This window comes from Mchenga conophoros, unplaced genomic scaffold (genome assembly GCF_057382185.1).
Source record: "Mchenga conophoros isolate Kocher_MC1m ecotype Shallow Benthic unplaced genomic scaffold, M_conophoros_male_GT1.1 unmapped_scaffold_6, whole genome shotgun sequence".
Lineage (NCBI taxonomy): Eukaryota > Metazoa > Chordata > Actinopteri > Cichliformes > Cichlidae > Mchenga > Mchenga conophoros.
The window spans coordinates 568,644-596,178 of record NW_028182333.1 but is presented as its reverse complement, the minus strand read 5'-3'; the positions used below and the strand labels follow the sequence as shown (position 1 = coordinate 596,178).

Below are 27,535 nucleotides of genomic sequence, written 5' to 3'. Positions count from 1 at the left end.
GCGTAGCAGTGAAAGGAAATGTTATATTTTTTAAATATTACTCCCAAAGGCAGCATGTACAAGGAAAAAGAGAACTGGGCCGAGCACAGATCCTTGAGGCACACCACAATGGGGCAGAGGCCGAGGAGTGTTGCCCCATGGCTACGGAAAACGACCTCTCTGACAGATGAACCAAGATAAAGCTATAACTTTAAGACCAACGACATGTTCTAGAGATGAGAATCTTGTGGTCGACTGTGTCAAAGGCAGCAGTCAGATCTAGTAAAACTAAAACAATGGCCCACAGGTAGAAGAAGATCATTAAAAAGCCTAACTAACGCTGTCTCAGACTGACTTTCACTGATACCGTTAGTATCAAGGAAGGACTGAAGTTGTTTTAGAACCACGTTTTCCAGAATTTTGGATATAAGAGGGAGTTTGGAGATCGGTCTGTAGTTAGAGCACTAGGGTCAAGATCCTTTTTCTTTATAATGGGTTGCACGACAGCGCGCTTAAATACTGACGGTGCACAACCTGATGACAGGGATACATTTAGTAAAAGTTGGATACAGGGACACCGATAGTGTGCAAAGCTTCCTTAAGAAAACGAGAGGGAACGATATCACGGGGGGAGTTAGAGATGATCACTTATAGCTGTTAAATGAGAATAAGACAGTGGATTGAACTGTTGAAGGACAGTCAAGCATTCAGGGACTGGAACAGAGTCAGAAACTAACAACGACTCAAGATGAGAGAGACGCCCTCAGAACTTAAATTTTGTCAGTGAAATATTTAAAAAAATTATCACGAAGTACAGGAGAGGCATCCCTACAAGTAAAGGGGCAAGGGTTTATCGAGGAATTACAAATACTAAAAAGGGCTCGGGGATTATGGCAGTTAGACCAAATAATACCAGAGAAGGAGGCAGATTTAGCAGCTTTAACAGACTTTTGATACCTAGATAGACATTTACGAAGCATGTCCAGAGAGACATGGAGTTTATCTTTTTTCCATTTTCGCTCAGCGCGCCGACATCCACGCCTAAGGGCGCCGGTAGGGTCATTACGCCAGGGTTGGCATAACAATTTGGCACTTTTTGTCCTCAGAGGTGCCACCGAATTAAGAATGTCGGCGCATGTAGTATTAAGAAGGTTGGCAAGTTCCTCCGCTGATAAATCTGCAATACCATTAACATCAGAAAGAGGAGAATCAAGAAAAGCAGCAGTGAAATGAGCAAGTGACTGAGAGCTCATCGAGCGCGTTTGCCGTAGAGAACCATCACTATACAAATCAACATTGTTAATAACAGTATTAAACAAAACCAGAAAATGGTCCGAAATCCCGAAGTCCTTAATGTCCGTGATGCAGATATCCAAACCACGGGACAGTACCAAGTCGAGTGTGTGACCTTTTGTGTGAGTTGGATCACTTACGAACTGGGTGAGATTAAACGAATTCATAAGAGCAAGGAAGTCTTTGACTAGTGTTAAGGTTCACAATTGAGGAGGGAGAGTACAAACCACCCTTGGTCCAGAAGGTCTTGGTCAAACAATGATTTTAATGAACACACGTGTGGGAAGACACTCTGTACGCAGACAGCCAGTAGTCCTCAACTCAATCAAAGCATGAACAGATATTTTATAGCATCAGGGTTTGATTTACTGACGCCCCTTCATGCGTCACAGATACATTTTATACATAGATTTATACAAGATGATCTTCTGGCTTTTACCCCAGAAGATCATCTTCTATTTTCATGGCTGGCCCTTCCTGTCTACCTTTCAGTTCTTGTCTTGTTCCTCTTTCTTGCCGAGACAACAAGGAACGGTTCCTCTTTTACCGAGACACTTTTGCAGTTACAGCCAGACATGAGTAACCTCTCTCTCCTCTAAATAAATCTAACTCATGTGTGTGTGTGTGTGTGTCACTACCTCACATGCTCTTTCTCAATTCACCTGTTGCACTTCTGACCTTTCACCAGGACAGAGGCTCACTGAGACTATGTGTATGTCTTCTACTAAATAAATGTTTTAATCAAGAACCTCTACTAAAACCTTAATATAAAATGATCTGATATATAAGTGTTTTGTAAGCATGTATTGCAATTCCTTCTATGGCTCCAAGTCACTTGCACAATAGATTGTCCGAACATCGCGCCGAACAAAGCTTCCGACCCCCAATTAATTGACCGAGCTCCAACTCTTTAATAAGCACAGATATGCATTGTGTATAAAATAGTCATAACTGCTTAAGGCCTTCTTAAAGCTATCTGTTACATTGTTAAAGCCTCGTCTTAGCCTGCGGCTCAAAATAACTTCCACTTCTGCATACAACTTCCTGTCAGCCTGCAACTCAGTCTTTCTGAAAGAGACACTGTTTAACCCCTGAATGCAATATAAACTCCAGATTATATTATTAATGCAATGGTAATGATGACAATTATTTAACAATAGCAGTAAAATAATTTCCCTGCTCCACACTCCCTCTCTCGACCTCTGGAACACCAGAGGTCGCAATACATTGTGGTTCAGCAGGCCTCGAGATCTCCAGGATCCTCGCCCCTCCTGTGGTCGCTGAGATCTTCTGCAAAGGAAACAAAACACCTTTTCTTGCATCTCCCTAACTTATCCTTTTTGGGACTCTTTAATCAAAGCATGATCCTAATTATGCTCTTAACTTATTGACTTGTATTTATGTATATTCTTCAACGTTCCTCATCACTTTAAAACTCTTTAAGCCCTGCTTTCACGTCCAGTTGCTCGCTCTATTTTTCCCTTATCTGATCATCAACATCCTGTGCACAAATTGTCGCTGCTGCAAGTTCCTCTACTCTAAAAGATCCAAAAGAAAACAACCATTCTAATCAATTAAGTTTAAGCATATAAGCAATTACTCCTGTATACATTTCATCATAGCTAAATGCTGCCTTGAAACAACTCCTATGTCTTAACTTCATTTTAACCTCACATTTCCTATGTTATCACCTGTTTTTGGTATAGCCTTTTTATTTCATTTGCTCCCTTTAATGTAACAATACCTCCTAATTCTAGCTTATCAGACTTACCCAAAATATATGCTTTCCTTCCTCTTTGGTCCTTCTTTAAGTTCAGTCAAAAAGCTAAATGAATTTGAGGCCTTTTGCCTGGAATCAATACTGTCATGTGTGTTTCTTAACTCTGTGTCTGTAAGCGTGCAATCCTTCAATAACTTCAATAACTTATATCAAAAATGCAATATGTATAAAAATCATTTCTATTTACAAGCTCTCCCCTTTATCCTAAAAATACCTCCTATGTAATATCTGTATGTGTAAGCCTACATTATAACCACTACTTCTAGAAATCAAAAAGAAATCAAAGCTGTTCTACCCCTTCAACCCTCTCTAATTTTCCCTCTAAGAATTATTCTCAGCTTTGAAAAACCGGCATTGTATCTTCTAAACAGGATTTAGTTCTGTCATGGTCCTGGGCCATGTTGGCCCAGTATTCTTGGTTCCTTGTATTTTCGCTCCTTATTTAGGCCAGGTTTTCTGAAGTGTCCTGTTGTGGTGTTCCCTAAGTGTTTTTTCCCTTTGTGACTCTTACCCCCTTGTGCCCCTCTGTGTATTTATGAGCTCTCGTCTCTCTTTGTGTTTATTCCATGTTTTCCCCCAGCCTGTTATGTCTGTGTTCTCCCCGTGCTTTCTCTGGGTGTATTTAAGTTGTATCTTCTGTTATTCTAGTTGCTGGTTCGTCTGTGTTGTTTCCCCTCGGTCTCCCTGCGTCTCTTGTGTATTTCCCCGGACCTCCCTGCATCCTCGTTTCTGGTTTGTGTTATTAGCTTACCCAGTTTAGGTTTCCGGTTTCTTGTTTTTCCACCAGTGCTGTTTTGTGCCCACCGTTGTAAATAAATATTCACCTGCACCAGAGCTGCCGCCTTTTGGGTCCTTTTCTACAACTCCACACGGCTTGCAACCGTGACAAGTTCACTTTAATCCTTTAACCTTAACTTAAAAATAACAGTTTCAGTTTTACCATATCCAAATGATCAAAAACCCAAAAGGTCCTAAAATGATCCTAAATTATTAAACAATTAAATTATTAAACCCTAAACCCCCCTTTATCTTGATACATTTCATGTGTCAAGATACTATACAAAACTTAAAAATGCTCAGTTTTCCCCACTCATGTTCCAATTCTATGTCATAAAAATAAACTTAAAACAGAACAGTTATCAGTCATGTGTTTCTTCAATTAATGGTAACTGAGTTACATCAAAAAATATTTCCCCTTTAGCATTTGGCATTCTCCCAACAATATACTATAATCCCATAATCTAACCCCACTTAATAAAACAAAACAGAAATTTTCTCTAGTAAAAACAAATTGTTTGTCCACATTTATTCATCCTCACATTCACTCACACATTCACTCCATATTTTTGCTAATAGTGGAGCTTCCCGCGTCAGATTCTCCACCCTCAGCAAAATGAGCTCAGTCATTTTTTATTTTCCATAGGAAAATATTTCTTTATGCTTTTGGACTGGATTGACTCGCATAAAATCCTTTTTACAGGGACTTACGACCTGAATTGTCCCCAGGTAGCTTTTTCCTCAGCCAATTGTAATCTGGAAAGCCGCCTTATATTTGCTCTTCCCGAGAATTTTCAACGCCGTTATTCACTGTTGCAGGCCTGCTTAAAACAGAAATGAAAAAATAGAGCTGATTATTAGCTCATGAGAACACAAAACAAAATCACCTGACAGGTTTTCTTTAAGTGCACTGTTACAAAATAATGGGCCCAATTTTAGACATGTCCATGTTTCCTAAAACTCCCTCTATTAAAAACAAAAACAACAACCCAAACCTAACTGACAGAATCAACCCCTCACCACAACAACCTCAACAACCTTAAACACACAAGTCTTGCCACCACATAATTTCGCCTCCTCAATACACCGAAAGTCTCATTAAAACCACACAATTTGCACACAAAAATCACCCCCTTATGCTCTGTAACATACTTACATTCAGCATAAAACCCCCTTACAACAACATATAATCACTAAACTATAAATTCCCTACCCCAATCTGCACTTCTCGTCTCTGCTATGCTTCCTCTTCTGAAAGTCACTTCCTCAGTCACACACACACACAGGAAGTTCCTTCGTCACCACTCACTCCAACTAATTTGCATACTGAGTCATCTCTCAATGAGTTGCTGTAACAAGAGAAACATATGTTTAAACATTACCACCTTATTAAATTATTTTATTTCTTTCTACAGTGATCACTGGTTTTGATCACTCAGTACGAGAGAGCACTCCTAAGTCACTCTTTTAAAACTACTTTAATCACTTTTTGTTTACATAACTCACTCCCTTTGTCATATGGCTTCTTCTATTCCTCAATTACAAACTCAAATGCATTTTATTAAACATTCACACCATTGTATCATTCATACAAAATAGCAAGCTGTTCTTCATTGCATATGTTTGTGTTCTTAGCCAGGTTTAATCAGTGTCTATGCATTAAACTCCACGAGCTTGTCTTGTCTTTATAAGGTTAATGCATTTTCTGTTTGTGTGTGTGAATTTGCATATTTTGCTTTTGCAGTGTGTCATACTCCTTCATAATTTTGCCTTTAAACAGTCAATTTACTCCTTCCCAAATTTACTAACCCAAATTCTGATTTCCTACCTTAAATAGCAGCATTCCTTGTCCTCAGCCAGAAGGTAGGGCTCCACTTGCCACTTACCCCCTCTGCCTCAGCCCAGCGGCTTTACCCGTCAGGTCCCGTCTTCTTACTGAAGCCGAGTAATCGTGACTGTGCCTGCCTTAGGTTGTCCCAGGGTTTCGAGGTGGGATCTTACCCGTCATGGGCTATCCAGCCTTCCATACTCGCCTGATACGGGGCCCAAGTGGGCAGGGGAGGGAACACACTGGCTCTGGAAATTAAAGGAGTGTAAGCTGCTTCCTTCATTGCATCTTATATTAAACTATCTCACTTCTGACTCCTTCCTAGAATAATTTCACATATGGCACTTTGTGTATGTGTGTTTTCTATTCATTAATGTAATTGTCAGTTATTTTCTCTCTTCATTTTACTTTTTATCTGTTTGTTTGTAACGTTCTACTTTAGTTCTACTAAATCTTGACGTAAAAACAATACTCCCTTATTTTGCGCACACACTCTGCATTTTGCCTACGCACACACTTCTCTCTCAGACTTCCTCTGTTCACACACCGCCTTGCACTCACTCTACTATCAACTTTCATAGTGTTATTATTATTTAGTATTTTGTACACCTCACACAGAATCATTCAAATCGAGTACTCACAGCATTCACATCACAACCTTCAACTTTCACTTTCAATCCTGCAAGACGCAGAGATGGACATCTCCTTCACCTAACATAAAACTAAATTACCATATCAACATACAATTACTGAAATTCAAACTCAAATACACCGTCTGTTTTAATAAAGTCAAAGAGTAAACAGGTGTACCAAGTGTATGTACTTATGTGTTTTAAACTGAAAGAAAAAGAAACTCAAACTCTTATAACATCACTCATGCCTCTCTCAAATTAAAACACTTTCAAACTTTAAAACATCCTACTTTACATCACCAAAGAAATACCTCTCACACCTTTATTCATCATTTAAAACCTTCTAGTCACCGCATTCACACTTAAACTGTGACCAGAGTTGAGGAATATAACTCAAAACACACTTCCCTAAGAGTATTTTAGACATGCTTGTCATAATCAAAAAGAGCAAGTCAAAAACAAACAAACGAAAAATTGAAACCTCCATTAATTCTCACCGCACACACAAGAAATTGAAAAAATAAACCACACCAGCAACTAATGCTGGAGAAAAGTTACTACTGCAAGTAATGTGTTAGTCTTAAATATATACAGTGCACTCAATATATTTATATATCTGCATCCAAACTCAGTCGATTACTATACATCCACTACGGCAACTCAATACTTTATTTATAACCCTCTAATAAACATAAATGGCATCTTAAACACACACTCTACAATGTTTGCAGCAGTATTTGTAAAACCAACTGTGGTTTAAACAGTTCACTGCTTACTCATTTGCATTTTCACTCACACACACTCCGTCTAAAAATAGCTCCAGCATTGCCTCAGACTCCTTTCACACAGAGATCTCTTATTTTATATTCCAAAGACATCTTATATTTACAACCACTGTCAGATCTGTCAGCTTTAGCGCCTACACAATTTAGACAAATTTAAAATAACCGCCCAGCGGATAAACTCCCTGAGTTTTTTGCGACCAATTAACCAGTATCAAGACTTTAACTGTTTCTGGCCTCATCTCTAAAATCCCTAACTCAATTTAAAAGCGTCAACCAACCCAAACTTTGCCTGAAGCTCTAATTTTTTGGCATTACACAGCCAAGGCTTACCCCGAAATTTTAAGTTAAAGTTACACGCCCGAAGTCCAACTTCTTCTGACCAAAAAAGCGCAGACTACCGTTCCAAACGGTAAGGAGACTCTAACTCCTAGTTATTCTGGAGTGCCCCAAACTCCACAGTAACCAACTGACTATCCCTCTTTGAGGACAATGCCTAAGCGTCCTTGGCATTGGCAAGCGTTACCTCTGAGCACTGCGCTTCCTAGAACCCCCACGGTTCCGTTCTAAAATAATTTATAATACTTTGAAACAACAATCAACACCCAAAACAAGTGTATGACTGAGGCAGATGCAACCTAGTGGTCAATTTGACCGCTCAGGTCCACTCTTATGACCAAATTTGGACTCTAACCAACAAAATAACCAATTCCCTACCAAACTACTTGAGACTCGAACTCAATTTCTTTGGGACTTCAACCCAGTATTTAAACTTTTCTTATCAGACTCTTAACTGCTTTCATTTCTTCTTAGCAGAACTCTAACTGCTTCAACTCATGAGATTTTTCATCAAAATCAAAACAGACATCCACCAGTAACTTCAGTGAGTAGACTTAAATTTTATCATATCCAATTTGGCACACTTTGGAAATAATTCAACAGGTAGTGCCTTACCTTTTGGATAAGCCGGCTTATGCCCACTCACTTCGACCACTGGAATTCATGTCTGCCCGTCAGACCACCTAAGACCAAATTTCTCCATCTAAACCTCCAATCCTCCCTCCTCAACCACCGGACGAAGCCCCCAAATGTTAAGGTTCACAATTGAGGAGGGAGAGTACAAACCACCCTTGGTCCAGAAGGTCTTGGTCAAACAATGATTTTAATGAACACACGTGTGGGAAGACACTCTGTACGCAGACAGCCAGTAGTCCTCAACTCAATCAAAGCATGAACAGATATTTTATAGCATCAGGGTTTGATTTACTGACGCCCCTTCATGCGTCACAGATACATTTTATACATAGATTTATACAAGATGATTTTCTAGCTTTTACCCAGAAGATCATCTTCTATTTTCATGGCTGGCCCTTCCTGTCTACCTTTCAGTTCTTGTCTTGTTCCTCTTTCTTGCCGAGACAACAAGGAACGGTTCCTCTTTTACCGAGACACTTTTGCAGTTACAGCCAGACATGAGTAACCTCTCTCTCCTCTAAATAAATCTAACTCATGTGTGTGTGTGTGTGTCACTACCTCACATGCTCTTTCTCAATTCACCTGTTGCACTTCTGACCTTTCACCAGGACAGAGGCTCACTGAGACTATGTGTATGTCTTCTACTAAATAAATGTTTTAATCAAGAACCTCTACTAAAACCTTAATATAAAATGATCTGATATATAAGTGTTTTGTAAGCATGTATTGCAATTCCTTCTATGGCTCCAAGTCACTTGCACAATAGATTGTCCGAACATCGCGCCGAACAAAGCTTCCGACCCCCAATTAATTGACCGAGCTCCAACTCTTTAATAAGCACAGATATGCATTGTGTATAAAATAGTCATAACTGCTTAAGGCCTTCTTAAAGCTATCTGTTACATTGTTAAAGCCTCGTCTTAGCCTGCGGCTCAAAATAACTTCCACTTCTGCATACAACTTCCTGTCAGCCTGCAACTCAGTCTTTCTGAAAGAGACACTGTTTAACCCCTGAATGCAATATAAACTCCAGATTATATTATTAATGCAATGGTAATGATGACAATTATTTAACAATAGCAGTAAAATAATTTCCCTGCTCCACACTAGTGAGCCGTCCTCGCAACAAACGTGGAAGTTAAAATCACAAAGAATTAAAATACGATCATAGCGTAAGACGACACTCCCCAGTAAGTCAGCAAATTCAGAAATAAAATCCGTAACAAATTTCGGGGGGCGATACACCACAGCGCAAAGAAATGAGGTTCAGTTCAGTTCCAATAACTGCACCTCGAAGCTGGGGTACATGATGACAGCGGCCGACATCGAAATTTGTTTTTAAAAACTGAAGCTGGCCCTCCACCTCTGTCAGTAGACTGGGGTGAGCTCAGAAAGGTGAATCGGGTTGGTTCTGAGAAAGAAAAGAACTCACCAGGGCAAAGCCAAGTTCAGTCAAGAATAAGAAGTCCAGCCCGGATGAAAGATTCAGCATACAGAGTCCTGAAGCTGGCAGCATGGTGTTCAGAAAACAGCCTGGGACTGGGAGGTCATTGTCAATGTCAGGAGGCACTGACTTGGCCCCCCTCTACATCAACGGGGAGCGTGTGGAGAGGGTCCACACCTCCCGGTTCCTTGGTGTCCTCATCTCTGCTGACATCTCCTGGACAGACAACATCTCAGCGGTCGTCAAGAAGGCCCAACAGCGGCTGCACTTCCTGAGAGTCCTGAGGAAGTACAAGCTGAACTCCAACCTGCTGCTGACCTTCTACCGCTCGTCCATTGAGAGCCTGCTAACCTACTGCATCACAGTATGGTACGGCAGCTGCACCAAGGCGGATAGAGTGAGGCTTCAGAGTGTGGTCAAGACAGCACAGAAGATCATCGGCTGCCCTCTCCCCTCCCTGAAGGACATTTATTCCTCCCGCTGCCTCAGCAGAGCAGCAAACATCATCAAGGACAGCTCCCACTCTGGTTTCAACGTGTTCAGCCTGCTTCCCTCAGGGAGGCGCTACAGGTGCATCAGCAAGGAGACCCACAGACCCATAACCAGCCTGAACTCACACATGATAAACACAGTTCCACCCCCCAATCTAGGACCTCTACACACAGACTACACAACTATCATCACCACTGTGCAACACTTAATTTAGGTGCAGTAACCCACACTGTAATATATAGCACTATGTTTTGTTTCTATATTTGTAGATAGTGCTGCAGAACTGTGCAACTCACCCCCTTTCTTTCCCACGTCTGCACTGAATAGGAGATGCTCTGAAGCTTATTGTGCATGTGTGTAGTGACAATAAAATGCATTCTATTCTGTTTTTGTTCACATGCTAAGTTCAGCATTCAAAATCTTGGCGTTTGAGTCTTCTCTGAGTTTCAACTGTGTAAAATCTTTATCTCACTCCTAACATTTCTAAACATGGTCTCCTCTGCTGCACTGGAAGAAATTATCAATGTGTTTGTGTCACTGCATTTAGATTAATGTACTGGCCTCTGTGCTGGATTAGAGAAACCACCAAGGCTCTGCACCAGTCTACAGCTGACTCTGTCCATTCTTTTAAAAAGCAGGTCAAAACCTTTTTGTTTAAACAGATTTTCTGTTGAGAAGTTTTTTAAAAAATTTTAAAACTACAGGTTTATGTCATTTTGGCACTTAATGGGGTTTTTTGTGATGGTTTGTCTGTGAAAACTTCTTTACAATCACTAAAAACCAAAGAACACCACCCCCACAGTAAAGCGGTGGAAACATGGGTCACTTTTCTGCTAAGAGCACAACATGACCTCCCTGCATGGAGGGCCAATAGACAGGACCGCGTATCGTACTGTGACGAGGAACCTTCGTCCCATGAAGATGGATGTTCAAGCATGACGATGATCCAAAACATCGTGTCGAGGTAACGAAGCAGTGGATGAAAATAAGAGTGGCCTATCGAGTCTTCCACTCATCACCTCCAGCTGGTGACGGCAGATGGCTGCCCCTCACCGAGCCTGGGGTTACTTCTTCTTCTCTGTAATGTTGTAGGGTATTTACCTTATAAATATGAAATATATAAATATGAAATATGTCAAAACAAAGCAGAGACAGCGATCAGTGATAACTGATTCTCAGTGCTGGAGATAAGGATGTACGGTAACCTTCAACATTACACATCCTGTGGACACATACTGTTTGATCTATTGTTAGCATAAAGACGCTGACAGGTGCAGATGAATGAGCCCCTGATTTCTTCAGCCTACAGCAGACAGACTGTCAGCAGTTAGCTGCAGGACTGCAGAGCGTATGCTTGGTTTCATGTTGTGTTGTTGTTTTTAGCCTGACAGATGCCAAATGATCTGTCTAATCAAACGGGCGATTGTGGAAGAACACAAGCGCTTTGTCCTCTGGAGGCTGCTGACCTTCTCTGGCCACACAAACTGCTACACACTCACACACTGACATTAACCTGTCACTGTGGTACACCACTCTATACTTCACATATCTTGGTTGTCCTCATTTACACGACAAACACTTAAATAGACACACACAGTGACACTGTACGCCACCCCGAGAGGCCCAGCGTGGCACGCTACTGGTGTATCACATGCTCAGAGTCTAAACAGCCTCTGTGAACCCACACTGCTGCAAATATGTCGCCAGCGCCTTCAGATTCAAATCAGTGTGTCATTGAGCAACAGAGGTTAGCAAAGGTGTCCCAGTCCAAATATGGTGTAACAGCAGGAACATGTGGGACATTCCTTTCTTATGACTTCATAAACTCAGCTACTGGGAGATTAATCCAGCGTGGTGTGGCAGCTTTGATCGTAGACCAAAAATGTGCGCTCCAAAAAGATCCCAGCGTAATCAAAACAGGCCGTCCTTTGGCGTCCACCGGGCAGTGTTTTGTAAATAATGTGTGTTTATCATTTATATGGGAATATAAAGAACTAGTTTTAGCTGTTCTACATAAACAGCATATCCCAAATATCATCAAAACAGAAAATTAGAATAAGAGCTTTCAAATCTAATTTATCGGCACAATTATTTCAATTTACTTAAATGTGCTCCGAGGGCTAACAGGCTGTTTAGATCACAGGGACATGTTACATAATGAAGTAATGAATGTCATTTCTAACTGTTTGATTTTAAAAAGTATGTTTGATAAATGTGGGACAAGGACAAGCATGTAATGGGATTAGTGGGGATACATTCATGGAGGAGAGGAGAAGTCCTAAAGCTAGCTAATGAAAGGACAGCAAACTAACACAGAGGAAGAGGTCAAGGCAGAACAACAAAGATTTCTTTGCAGGGTGAGATGAGGAAGGGAGGAGAGTAACCACTGTGATCACCCAGAAGAGAATGACTCAGGTCTGTGTCCAGTCTCCCCAAATCAGCATGACACAGCAAACTAAGCTACATAAATCTCTGAATTACCAGCTGAGCCACTAATCCAGGCGACACTCGCCAAACTGCTAGTTCTGTGATATTTTACCACCGAGCATAAAAGTGCTTACAGGAAAGGCCAGGAAAGAATAAGCCATGAATACAGAGTTTAAATCATAAGATTATTTTATAACGTTTAACATTACGCAGAAGCATTTCATATTCATGAAACGCTTTCAATTAAAAGAAAACATCGAAACAGGTAATAAGGACACACCCAACATGCTCAACACCCACTTTAGTACTTCCTACTCAGCAGTTTCAATTACTGGTTAAAGCAAATGTGTTAGAAACTTAAAGCACGTAAAGAATCTGCTCAAGTCAAACAAGACATCAGACACACATCACCAAGAACGCAAGTTTAAAGCAGTCCTACAGAAAGGTTTCAAAACTCACTCCCACAGCTTGATTCCAAGGATGTTAGATTCCTATCGGGCCTTTTCTACTGTTAATGTTTAAGCTAAATGACAACTTTGTTTGTCCACTGTCAGCATTCGAAACAACTTCTACAGGGTTTAATGGAGCACACAGATTTGACTTTTTACAAAAGCACTCAAAGAGCTGTAGTAATGAAGAATTGTATCACAGTACGTTTTGTCATATCCTGTCTAAGATGTTTTTTCTTGCATGAGCCTAAGCACTCATTTATACTCGTATCCAATACAACTGATTTCGGTTTTATGCTTCCTAAAACCCTTAAAATTCCTTGTCAACGTCTTTTAGTTTAACCAATCCTAAAGAAAATCAAGCTTTGCTGCTCTACTCTATTTCCCGTTCCCTGCAACATGTGTGTGGATGCTGAATGAGACGGGTGGAGGGATGAGCGCTACATGGTTGTGTTTGAGCAGGAGGGCCGGATGATGAATGGGCTTTTATAGACATGCTGTTCGTTTATGGAGGCTTGTAGGCGATGATCTCTTTAGTGTAATATGAAAAGGAAACAGACACATCGTGATATCACAAACACAATCCTACATTTGTGCCAACCTAATAAAATAATATGCAGTACTGTGTGAAACTCATCAAGTGGCCTGAACTAAAAGTTCTCCAGCAAGTTCAGTAGCATTGCTACTTGAGATTGTTCATGTTGCAGCCAAGAACTTCACTGATGACTGCTGCCATGGTGTAAATCAGCTGGTTGGTTCCAGCGATGGTCACACTAGGGACTGTCCACTGCAGTAAAAACTCTGCATTATCACTCCGTTACCTGCTGCAAGCACTGCCACAGTCTGATTTTCTTTCATCACTACCTGAATTGTTTGACTAAAAGGAAAAAGAAATGGCAGATGTCCTTCTCTACAGGGCAGAACTGTTGGCAAACTGTTCACCACCCCCCAACCGCCCTGTCTGTCATCACTCCACTAGCATTGCTGTTTGTAATTATATTCACTCCACTTTTACACACCTGTACATAATATCCTAAAAGCCACAAATCAATTAGAACCCTGCTCTGTTTGGTAATGAACTGTGATAAAACAAATATCCCCTGCCTATGAAAAACCATAGGCTTCCCAAGGGAGTCATGAGTTCATAATGTTCATGTTCATAAACACTGAAAGCTGACATGGAGTAGGTCCCAGGCCCGGAACTCCATAAGCAAGAAAATGGATTGATGTATAAATACACACACACACATATATTAGGGGTGCAACGACAAACAAAATTCACGGTTCGGTTCGGTTCGATACTTTGGTGTCACGGTTCGATATTTTTTCGATACAAAAAAAATGTTCATGCCTTTTTAATTTGTCAGTTATTAAAATTATAAATATATATTTTAACTCAAAAGTACAGTTTTTAAATTTAATGTTGCTGAAACAACAAAATAATAATAAAAAAATCTATCTGATGGAGAAATCACCCATCTTTGGAAAAGAGAGTTTATTACAGAGAAATGTGTCTTTCAAAATAAAAGCTCTACTATACGCTTCTTCTGGGCTATATTCTCAGCAGCATATTAAACATATCAGGTCCCCATAAGGAGAATCCTGTGCTAACAGCTGTCTAAATGACTCGGGTAAAGTTTGTAGCATGGTGCTTGTTGTTTTGTCTGCTTCCACTTGTCTTTGCACTAGGATGATGTCGGAGTAAATGTGCAGTCATATTCGTTGTGTTCCCACTAGTGCTGTCAGCGTTAATCTGAAATGACGTTAACGCCACAACACGGCAAATCTCCGTTAACGAGCGACCGCGGATCGCCCCGTGCGTGGGGCTAGACGGCCAACACGTTAACGAGCTAACTGCGCTAACACACTAGTTCCCACCCATGTAATTGAGCATTGCGTGGCACATCCAACATACTGTTTTACTTTAGTCCATGACGCGCTTACCTTCAGGGTCATACGTCACATGAAGACCAAAATAGTTCCAAAGGCCACATCTGAATGAGGGTGGGGGATAGTGATGGCCCGCTTGAAGCTGACGCTCCGGAGCATGTGTCGAAAAAAACAACACACTGGTTCAGAAGCACTGTGTCGAGGCTTGCTTCGTTTGGCAAAAGTCACGTGACCAGTGACGTCCGAAGCACGTAACTGCTTTGGTACCTGATTCAAACGGATATAAGGAAGTGAATCATCCACGGGATTCGTGGAGTGTGTTGATGGTGACAGAGAGCGAAGAGGTGATCATTCCACTGACAGATATGGAGCCAGCGAGGAAGAGAGGACGTTCTGGCGTGTGGGAATATTTTGAGTTGATTTTGCTCAATTCATTTTATCTGCCGAAGTGAAAAACCTGAAATGTCCAAAATCATGTTTTCATAATGTAAATATCATTACAGCATATGACTTCAGGAACACTTCCATGTGAATTAAAGCTGATGAAGACTACAAAAATGTATTTGACACTATACGTACATTACATTGCTACACAGTTTAGAAAATCATTTTGTTTATTGTTTTTAGGTGATAGTCTGCAGGACCCAGGAATACCTGCATATCTACCAGCTTGCAGTGTAGTTCCTGCACTCCACAGCCTCTTCTGTTCCATGCAAGTGGATTTTCTCCAGAGCAGGAGAAACTATTTCTAAGAAAAGAAACAGACTCAGCCAGCGCACAGTAACACTAATCCTCTTTTTAAATGTAAATAACAAAAGGGCTACCTTACATAGATCATGTTTTTACTTTGCAAGTTCTTGATTAGGGGTGGGTTTTGACTATCGCTTTTCTGATTACAATCCATGCTAAATTGAATAAAGTGATATTGATTCATTACAATCCGGTGTCGATTTGTAAATTAACGTTATTATGCCTGAAACGCCAGCATCTCAGGTTAAACCTCACAACATGTCGTCAAACACCATGCAGCTAAAACAGTAACTGGGAGCAGGTTTACGGATTCTGCATACAAACGTGAACACAGACGTGTCAGAATCAGATTTTGATGTGTCTTCGGGTCCGCGCTGTGTTTGCCTCTTTTTTTTTCGCTGGCTTCTGCAGCTGCAGGTTTCATAACTCTCTGTTTACATCTCTAATTAAGTCTCACGTGTGTCAGCTTTCTTTTAATAGATACGAAATTATGGATATATACTGTTAAATGATCAGAATTGTAATATTTCTGACTGAGGCAAAACTTTCCAGATTCCAATCAAATTGAATCGGATCCTGTATCGAATCAAAATGATTCTACAAATCAGTGACGATGCAGCCGTACTCAGCTTCCTAAGCATTTTCCCTTTCCAGTTCACAATCAATCCCACCCCTAGGTCAAAAATATGTATAGGACAATCGGCCTCATCTAATATTTTGTATGAACCTGTCCAGCTGTCCAGTGATTAAACGACAAGTAGATGGAGGCAGGACTCCACAGCAGGGGCATACTCCATAATGTGCTGTGTGTTATCATATGTATATTATATATATTGCTCACTTATTGTATTTACCAACATCAAGGAGTTATGAGCAAAGAAAGGCCACACCATAGTGCATGTTTAAATAGGGAAAGTTTATTGATCAAAATGTATTACGCAAATACGCATTACATTTTTTCAGCCCCCCAATCGAGAAAACAAAACCAATTACATGTTCAAAGCAACGGAACGGTGGCCCAATATGAGAGAGAACTCCACTCTTGAGTGAGCAGCGATGATTGAGCAGTCCGTTTTATTTTGCAGATTCAAGCTGCTCTTCAAAGTTTTCACCACCAGATGTCACCGGAGAGGACTGTGTTGAAAAGCTTCGAGTAATGAACCGTTTTTCAATACAAGCTTCAGTGCTTCGGAAAGCTTCATTTGGCCATCACTAGTGGGGGAGGTTCAGTTTGCCATGTTGCAACGAGCTTAGCTTCTGTCTGCTAGCTTGCGCTGCGCTCAGTGGATCTGTGCTCGACAGTGCAGCCTAGGCGGAGTAGTCGAACACAGATCCACTGAGCGCTCAACACAGACAGCATCTGCAGAAGGAAAGTTGATAAAATAAATTAAAAATTTTGTATTGTTCGATACACATGCGTACCGAACCGAAAGCACTGTATCGAACGGTTCAATATCGATATGAGTATCATTGCACCCCTAATATATATATATATATATATATATATATATATATATATATATATATATTATATATATATATATATATATATATATATGTGTGTGTGTGTGTGTGTGTGTGTGTGTGTGTGTTTCTGTGGTTCAGCATTATGATGCTGAACCACATCATAATGAATAAATGGATAAATTTCCGAAATCCCGGAGCAATGCAAATTAGCCGGTGCGAGGTAAGGAGCTCTGTCATTGGTTAGACAGTCTTAGCTTTGCACCTATACCAAAGGCCATTCAGCCTCTGTGTTTACACTCTGCCTACACAGATGTTGGACATGAGACGACACAGGAAAAGGATTTTTGATGTGAGGTTTTTATTGAGATTTTATTTCTTTTTTTTCTGATTTGAAGTATTTATTAATGGAATAATAATTTATTTTCAAATACTGATTTATAAATTTTTTTCTTTTCAATTAAATTACTAGATAATAAATTACTTTTGTATTGAATAAATAAAATAACTTAAAAATGAATTTGTAAATTAATATTTTATCGCACAATTCATTGTTTAAGCAAAGAACTTTTTATTTCGATGCGCTGGATCTTCTGGTCCTCTGCACATAAGTGGATTTCCATTTAGACTTTATATAGACAACAACTCAAAGTGCTTTACAACAAGTCACATTCACCCATACGATCATCTAGTGCTGTACTTTAAACACTTTAAACACAAACACAGATACTGTGGGGAGAGGCCACAGAGGCACAGGGAGAAAACTCACACAGAAATCCAACAATTAAAGAGGAACCTTCTCGATGTAACACTACCATCCTGCAAGATGACCTGGTCCTGGGCCATCTTAATAAGCATGCTGTGCACAGTAGTTTCATATTCCTGCCAGAACAAACACCAGACAGTTTGTACACAAGGCTCAGATTCTCGCTTTGCCAGATACAGACAATAGTTTAAGATCCTAATGTCTCTGCACAGCTCTGTATGTACTGAAATATCCAACCTCAGATATTTCCTGCTCACTCTCTGCACCGCCTTAGACAACAAGTAGTTCATGCTATACATAGCATTGACTTTTCATTCCAGCCATGTGGCACTCATCAGGGCATCAGTGCTGCCGTAGTAACCACACTAACACTTCCTTGCACCTGTTGAAATGGCCTCAGTCTGATCGTGCCCTGAACAAACTCACCTTTAACATCCCACACACGGACTAAATATGTGCGTGTCAATAACACGTGACAGGAGGACATGCTGGTTGTCTGTCATGGGGCTGAATTAGAAACAGAGCAGGAACTACAGTTTGTCAGATTAAGACTGATCAGGTCCAACATCCGCTCCCAGCACTGATTTACACGTTTGGTGTCACATTGAAGGAAACGCCTACTGGCCCCAACCTGCATGTGTTAAACTGCTCCTGCGTGTAAACAGCGTGTCACTTACGGCTTTTTGCATCAGAAGGACGCGCACTGGCGTCTCAGGGTGACTCAGATGTTTGCTGAATGAGGTGTAGACCGGACTAGGCGGGACTCATTCAGCAAAACACGAACTTTTCCACCCACCAGTGTTTATCTGTGTGCTTATTTTAAAGAATTATTCCATCGTTATCAAATACGAAGCATTACACGCACGTCACGCCGTTTCTGCTGAGTCAGACACCAGTGCTCCCGTGTGCTGATTCTCGGGTCCATCTTAAACTGGTGTGTTTGCGAATGAACTTCGGTAAAACGTTACAACGTTACCGGGCGCGCAGAGGGTCTCGGAGGCGTGTCGTACCTGTCGGGTGGTCGCGGGCTCCTCGTTCCCGGTGGGTGAAGGTGTTTCTCCTTCAAGCGATGCTGGGGTGACCGGAGAAGAAGCCATGTCCCCCCGACATCACCTCTCACTAAGCGCCGCTCCTACTGTGCGCGATCAAAGTGAGTCTTCGGCTGCACAGTGCAGCCACTGTCCCTCCTCCGGCCGCGGACTAGTCCAGGCGAGGCGGATGACGTTGTCCCGGGTCTCGCTCGCTCTCGCACATGCAGGACTTGGCCCAGTCTGTCTTCTTCTGCCTCACTCTGCGCTCTGCTTTTCACTTCATGTCTTTTTGTTTTGTAAGGTGGCTAACACGATCACTCCTCTTCTGCCTGCAGGACTCTGTGACTGCTCTGTGCTGTGGCAGCACACTCCAGCCTGATAGTTCATTTTACAGCTTTTGGCACTGCGACGCTCTCCTCGGCTCGACAGACACAATCTCACCATGTCGGCACAATATACTGAGTGCAATCCATAACATGATTTTATCTCACTGTAACTTTTAAATCGACCAAATGTTGCGTAAATGACGTGTCCACGTGACTTGAGCACACACGCACACCCCCTGTCCTCACAGCAGACATTCATCTTAGCCCCCCCACCCCCCCCCCGCCCGTGTTTTGAGATCATTGCTGCAACAAAAGGTTGCCACAGATATTTCTACATGAAACGTACTGAATCAGTTGGCACATATTTAATATATATTAAATATAATATAATGTTGTTTTGTTTGAGTGGCTGAAATAAAGCTAATAAAATAAATGAATACTAAAATAAAGCTGAATCACATCACAGGAATGACACAGCCCTGTTCCTCCAGGCTGTTAACCTGTGAATCAGCAAACATGTATGATTTATTGTCATTCATTTGCTAAACAAACTTACCTCTGAACTTTGACCCTGACAATTCAATTTTATTTATATAGCGCCAAATCACAACAAAAGTCGCCTCAAGGCGCTTCATAGATACAGAGAAAAACCCAACAATCATATGACCCCTATGAGCAGCACTTTGGCGACAGTGGGAAGGAAAAACTCCCTTTTAACAGGAAGAAACCTCCGACAGAACCAGGCTCAGGGAGGGGCGGGGCCATCTGCTGTGATTGGTTGGGGTGAGAGAAGAAAAACAGGATAAAGACATGCTGTGGAAGAGAGACAGAGGTTAATAACAGGTATGATTCAATGCAGAGAGGTCTGTTAACACAACAAGGGAGATCCAGGTTTCCAGCTGACGAGCAGAGGGCAGCGGCTTCCACTCGTTTGAGCAGTTTGTTGCGTGACCTCCTGTCTCTCACTGAACTAAAATGCCTCCAAACAACAGCAAAATAGATGGCACTCACTCCAACGTCTTGCAGCAAAAACATTAAGTGATGGGAAGAACAGGTGATGGATGAGCTGCAGATGTAACCGGTGTGATTCTGCGTTGTGTCTGATAAAAAAGGTAAAAGAAAGAAAGACCTCCCAGTAAATACTTTGCCCACTCCAGCTCCTACGACCAAATACAAACAGTGGGGAAGAGGGTTAGTTTCAACCCACCACAGCTCCCAAGCTAGCAAGGAGTATATATTCATGCTAGCATTTATGGCGCCTAAAACACATTTATGATACACACATACGACACACTTATAACATCTAACAAAAACAGGCTTAATAATGACAATAATCGAACTAAAATTGCAACCAGAAACATCCAGGTGGCTAAATATGCATTATATGTGTGTTTTAAAGTGTTGGAAAGAAATGACACCCACCTCTCCCACAGGGGGATTGTAGAAAAGGGGAGAGGCAAAAGGGGTACACCGTATTTATAGGATTGCACCGAAGAAGAAGAAAAGAACGAGGAGGGGCTCTAACTGATAATGAACACAACTACAGGCTTGGAGGTCCTAAAAGTCAGGTATAAAAGGAGCAGTTTGGGGGTTTAGAACACATTATAACAATGTGATTTATGACCCTGTTACACAGAGCCAGCAGAATGAGCTGCTGCCACCACCACAATCAATGGTGACGCCAATTTAGAAAGAGCCCCAGTTGATTCCACTCTTGCCAGATGCTGAATACACATCGTCTAAAAGTGTGTGCCATTGACCAAAGGAGGAGTGGGCTGTTCACACATGCCTGTGTTCTTATGGAGCAGTCTTTGAGGATGGCGAGTCCAGAGCTGGAGGTTTAGATCTAAGAGAGTGATCCAAAGTCAGGAGAGGATTACACCCAACCTTCAGAGATCTTCCTATAAGCCAGAACTGGAAGCAGAGCCACCTTTGGCTATGATATCTTTACTGGACCCAGTAAGTCCAGTCAAGGTCAAAAACGTGGTCAGTCCCCCATTTAGTGCCATAGATCTGAAACATAGTAAACAAAATGCTAGTAAAAAGTTACAAACATGTTCAAGTTACATGTCTACAACTCCACAACAGACATACTTTGCTACTGGTGCCAAACAGTACTGCAGTCTGTAGCTTTCCAGCCATCCTTTGAACGTCTTTGAGTTTAATGTAGCCAAAACTGGATTCAGTAATCAGTGTTTATTTACAGAAGCCGTAGAGTATGGCTGCCACATGTGAACATCAGTGACGGCTCATTTAAACTGTAGGAACGATTAACCCAACATCAGAAAAATACTTCATTTTACATTAATGTGACAAATTAACACTGCTGGGACTTTTCTGGTCCTACACTGTTCATGTCCAAGTCAACACATTGTAAGATTTACACGTGGAAGGTCATCTAAGCTGCTTATGTGGAGATTACCTTTCCTTTAACAACGACCAGTTTCTTCTTTTCAGTTTTCAGTTTTATTTGTCATATGCAAGTTAGCACAGGGTCAACATTGCAATGAAATGTGTTTGACGAGCAGCAGTCACTCGGCAGCATGATACAGTAGGAGAAAATATAATAAAATAAAATAATAAAGAAAATAGAAAAATAGTAAGGAGCAAATATTAGAGAGACATGGTAAAAGAGAAAAGATGACTAAATATATTTGTATCTATAAATATATGTACACTAGTGATTAAATAAGAAAATCTTGAAGAGAAATATGACGGGAGGGCAGATGGGACATTGCACAGGAATGAGCAGCAGAAAATTTCAGTATTGCACTTTTAAATATAAATATCAATGACAATAAAGTGGAGTGACCAGTGCAGATTAAACAGAGTACTTGTGAAGCTGCAGGTAGCTTCTGAGTGCTGTGTTGTGTGTGTTTAAGTGTTGTGGTTGAGGTGTCGTATGGCTTGGTGGTAGAAACAGTTTTTGAGTCTTGTAGTCCGAGCAGACAGACTCCTGTAACGATGGTAACAAGGAGAACAGCTGATGTGCTGGGTGGCTGTGGTCCTTGATGATGCTGTGTGCTTTATGGAGGCACCGCTGGAGATAAATGTCCTGAATGGCAGGAAGCCTCGTGCCAGTGATGTGCTCTGCTGCCTTCACCCTCTGTAGTGATTTACGGCTGCTGGCAGAGCAGCTTCGTACCAAACTGTGATGCAGCTCGTCAGCAAGCTCTCGACTGCACACCTGTAGAAATTTGAGGTGATGTTGGCGTTCATGCCAAACTTCCTCAGCCTCCTCAGGAAGTAAAGCCGCTGGCGAGCTTTCCTGATTGTTCTCACCTCAAACACATTATTTACCCATCCAGGTGGAACATGTAGCTGTGCTCGGTTTGACAGCTTTTCATCCTGGCAGCAGCGTCAGCTGAAGCATACAAGGCACACATAGATGTCACTGAGCTGGAGCTCTGGGAGAGACGTCGCCACTTTCAGGCCTTTAAACAAAGCTGTTGGAGCACAAGTCCCAAAGATTTATAGTTTCTCTTCATGTCTTCATTGTTCCTCCATGGAGAGATGTTCCAAGTAGCCTTGGCTCGAGACAGGCGTCCTGCAGGACTACCTACCAACTGTCCACTGTTTGCAGTCGTGGTAGAGTAATGTTGCCCACCAGTGACTGAAAACCATGGATTGGAGAAGAATGACAGAATTCAGTGACCTTGTGGGGCCATAACAGAGAAATGACAGCAGTGTAGTGGATCAAATAAAGAGTGATGATGTTATATTTGTGACTGTAGCAGGACCAAGGCTCAAAAGGTTGCAGGCGTTGTTAATTGAGCAGAAGATGGACGGCATCAAGCCCTCTCCTCGACAGCTACAGGATCACAGTCTGCAGGTTCAGTTATGCAACGTTTTAGCATCGATGCGTGAAGTTAAGAGCAGACAGGGAGGTTATTTTTGCACTGGGCTGGAATGACTCAGTTTACCTGTCAAAGGCTATCACGGCTGGGAGAAAACCCTCAGCATTAGTAAAGAAGGACCACGGTGGCCTCTGGGTAGAAACACTGCAGAGTTCATGTGGATACGCTGCTGCATTAGGTCAGATAGAAATATCATAAAGCATCATTAAGTAAAAACGTTTATTAAGAACAAATGTTTAAATATTGTTAACGTGTTTCCCAGAAACATCTGTAGAGACAAAGAGCTTTCTGTTGTTGCTTCGAGGAAACAAGCTCTTCTTTTTAGTTTTGTCCTGGTATTTATTCCAGGACGGACTCATCCACTGAGCAGTGTTTGGGTTTCTTCGTTTTCCTCATTCTGGATGCAAACTATTACAACTTGGGCTTTATTTCAGTGACAATGGCCTTAAGCTGCAATACAACAGGAAGTTACTCATATATAGTAATTTCCCAGACCATATTAAAAATCCATTAACAGGAAATACAAATGATGGGTCAATGCCACAGCATGGACATTAGAACAGTTGGGAAAATTTACCTGGAAAAAGGTGAAAATGAGGCTTCATTGAACTGGAATTACAAAGACCAGGAATGTGAGATCCACCAGCCACAACTGAGGGTTTTTACACATCATATCCTCAAAGTAGAACTACAGTGATCAAAAGAATCGACTTTAATGTTATTCTTTCTTTATTTATGTCAGATTTAACCCCCCAAAAAGCTTTAATCTTTAACTAGTCTTTGGACGTAGCTACAGTACGGTCAGGTTGACAGTTTATGGGTAACATGTGGCCACCAGGCACTGTGACACACTTCCATGTTATATTACCTTGGCGTCCCGTAGGAATACAGGAGAATCATGTGAGGAATCTAAGAGTTCTTTCTTAATTCAATTCAGTTTTATTTACACAGCACCAAATCACAACAGCAGTCGTCTCAAGGTGCTTTATACTGTAAGGTAGCTCGTACAATAATACATACAGAGAAAAACCCAACAATATGACCCCCTATGAGCAGCACTTTGGCGACAGTGGGAAGGAAAAACTCCCTTTTAACAGGAAGAAACCTCCGACCAGGCTCAGGGAGGGGCGGGGCCATCTGCTGTGATTGGTTGTGGTGAGAGAAGGAAGACAGGATAAAGACATGCTGTGGAAGAGAGACAGATGAACCGCTGAGTGTTGTCCCGTCGAGGTGGCTCTTCTATGTTGTGCATTTATGGCACCAAACCACAAATGCAAAGGAAGAAAGGGTCGAGGCACAGCACCCAGCTGCCTGACAATATTCAGGCAACCAGGGCCGTGCAGAGAGGTTTAAAGGGGCGGGTGCTCAAAGTTAGAAAGGGGCACATTGAACCAGGCTGAATAACAACAACACACATTCATCAAGAATCTAATATGGGCAACAAGGCAAAGCAAACGTAGCCGATGCTTTACCTGATGGGTACAATGTTGCTGTTGAGGGGTTGCTGTGGATAGTGCTGGAGGGCAGGGCTGTGTTGGTCTGAGACTGTAGACAGTAAAAAGTCCACAGGAGAGATGGTAGCTGATTAAACAAGTGTCATGAGATAATAACAAAATGCAAAGACTGGTGACAGCGCTTGGAACCATAAGGCAACAAAAAACTGTGAGAAATAATTTAGGCTCTGCCTGTGAATCACTCTTTGCTTCTCTTCTTCCTTCCATCCCATCATTTCATATATCACTCTGCACTTGCTGTCTATCTGAGAACAAGGCACAACTTGCTATTGCAATAAACTATAATCTAATTATCCACACCTAACAACTCTTACACTTAATCTATAATAAAATGATTATAGCCCTGCCTTTAGTAGCCTCACACAGCTCCTGCTGTTTCCTCCTCATGTCCTTACCAGCCATGTCTGCACAATGTTATATCATGAGTAATACTTTTTTTAAAAAATCCATCTAAATAAAACACACACATGCACGCACACAGTGACACTTTAGACCTTCTTCAGAATACTGTATATACTATGGGCATCATGGTGCTGATCCAGAATCCTTACATTATTATTTATTACTAGAGCTACAATAATAAAGCAATGAGGAGGGGGAAGTAATAAATATGAAATAATGTATTTATGATGATTCCATTTGTTTCACTATCCACTCTGTGCAGAGGCAAAGCTTATTACATGTTTAAACTGTAGAGATACAATCATTTTACTGCTGTAAAATCCAACTTTTGTCATATTTAAAATATAAATCTAATATAATCTGCTTCTTAATGTATGTTCTTTAAAATACAGCTTGTGTTTTTTAATATATTATAATTATAATAATGCATTATTATGTGGACATGCATATTAGATCATTTTTAGTGAAATATAATCCCTCCAGAAAGGCAGGAAAAGCCCGGAAACTTACTTTAAAACTAAATATGTTTCTAAATACTTTAAAACTAAATATGTTCCCTAAAACGGTGACAGAGCTACAGACCCATGACAGCCTTACACAGGTAGCCAGCAGCTGTGACCAGCACTACCTGTGCAGTTAATAAAAGGACAAGGTAATGTTTGTCGCGCTGTTGCACACACAGCACGCTCGTTTGTTTCAGTTCGTCAGTAGCAACAAGACAGCTTACCAACGTGTACGTAATAAGCTAATACTCCTGGGTGCTACACACTACAGTGTGCGCTGTACACCTACTTACTGGTTTTGTCGCATCAGTCTGTGTCTCTGAGTTAACTTGTGTTTCTCCTACAGCTCCGACCGCTAAAAATGCGCGTGCTCTTTGTGAGCTCGTTCCCGGCTCGTAACCAGCGCGTTCTGCCGTCAAGGGCGATCATTGGTTAGATGTGATCATGTGACTGATGCAAGCCAGATCCTTTTATTTAGCAAAACTGTGATTAATAGTTAAATATTATTGTTGAGGGGCACAGACAGGACTCCGCACGCACACACACATTAAAAAAAAATAATAATCTTTTTTTTTTTTTTTAAGTTGCCTCAACAAAAGGGCACCTTGGGCACCCATCAGGAAAGGGGCGGGTGCTCAAGCCCCTCTAGCCCCCCCCCTCTGCACGTGCCTGCAGGCAACATCCAAAGCCCCACAAAGGACCTACCAGCCCCCACACCCCACTGGCCCCGCCCAGATCAAGGAGCTGTCACAGCAGACAAAAATGTGAAGTCCGCACATAGTCGCCATGGCACCCACCAACCCACCACACCATCCCCCATGGAGCTACCAGGAGAGGCATACTGGCCCACTGAGGATCACAGAGGAGCAGACCCAGGGGGGCTGACAGCACAGCCCCCACCCACCAGTCCTGCAGCTTATTTTATCTTGTCAGCGTGAGCCCCACCTAAAGGGGACAGAGGGATTAGTGAGTTGCATTAGTGGGGCAGGAGAGAGTGAAGCAGGGGAGCCAATGTCACTGCGATACGACTCCTCAACACCATCCAGCCTGCCCCACCACTCATAATGAGTCCTGCTGTGCTCTGTAGCAATGATGCATTTTATGTGTGTGTGCCAGGTTAGTGCTGTGGATTCAAAGGAGCACAGTTCCACTAAACAGGAGATCAGGATAAACCCCAGTAACCAACCCTGCCCCCGCCATCACATATTCTCAATCCCAGCAGAGGCCAGCCCCACAATGACATGCCACACGTGATACACAGCCAACATTACTGTTATAATTACATGTTTCCTTTATTACTTCCTTTCAACCTCTTTATTTTGCACCTTAAACTTTCTTTGGTTGCTACAAGCCACAAAGTCCTTTATGGTTTGTCTCTGTTGTGTGGAGGGCTGTTTTTAAGAGCTCAAAAATGGGTGTATCAGAGTCAAACAGGCAGCACAGTGGAAAAGTGGTTGGCACTGTTTCCTGACAGCAAGAAGGTTCTGGGTTCAAATCCAACATCTAAGCTGTTTGCATGCTCTCCCCATGTCTGGGTCCTCTCTGGGTTCTCTGGCTCCCACAGTCCAAAGACGAGCAGTTAGTGGGGTTAGGTTGATTGGTGTATGTGCCCATGAGTATGAGTGTACACGGGTGTTTCTCTGTGTTAGTGACAGTCTGACAGAAGGCTGCATCCCTCAGCCTCATGTGGGCTGTGTAGCCCCTTTACAACTGCAGTGAGAGCTCAGACCTGTTTCTGGTGGGTGGTGGACTCCTCCAGGGCTTCCCCTGATTCCCCTTCTGCCACAGAAGACTGTGGCCTCAGAAACTCATATCTGCTTTTTGCAAATGAAGCGAACCTGTTGGCTTCATCAGCAGGGGCGGATGTAGAAGGGTGGCATGGGGTGGCAAGTGCCACCCTAAAATGATCCCTTGCCACCCCAAGTGCCACCCCAGTTTTGCATATGACAGTGTTGTTTATTAAAATAAGTTTAACAGTTTGAGCGTAGTTACAGTCAGCAGTGAATATAAATGCTAGAACTGGATATATTCCATAGTGTCCCCCCCTCCACATTAACAAATGGTTCAGCCCATAGCAGGACGGCTTTCTTCTTGTTTTCAGCAGCAAGTGATGCTTATGATTGTGCCAGAGCACATTTTGAACAACACCATGGGAATTTCGGATGTTACACAGG

General features: G+C 41.9%; 1 protein-coding gene across 1 annotated transcript in view; it reads right to left on the bottom strand.

Annotated features, from left to right (window-relative positions):
* Positions 1–18,866, bottom strand: part of LOC146546175 (uncharacterized) — a 99,432-nt gene extending 80,566 nt beyond the window's left edge. The window contains exon 1 of the mRNA XM_085266666.1: positions 18,739–18,866. Within this exon, the coding sequence (XP_085122792.1) occupies positions 18,739–18,825 (87 nt within the window). The 5' untranslated portion in view covers positions 18,826–18,866. The remainder of the gene's footprint in view (positions 1–18,738) is intronic.
* Between the last annotated feature and the right edge of the window lie 8,669 nt (positions 18,867–27,535).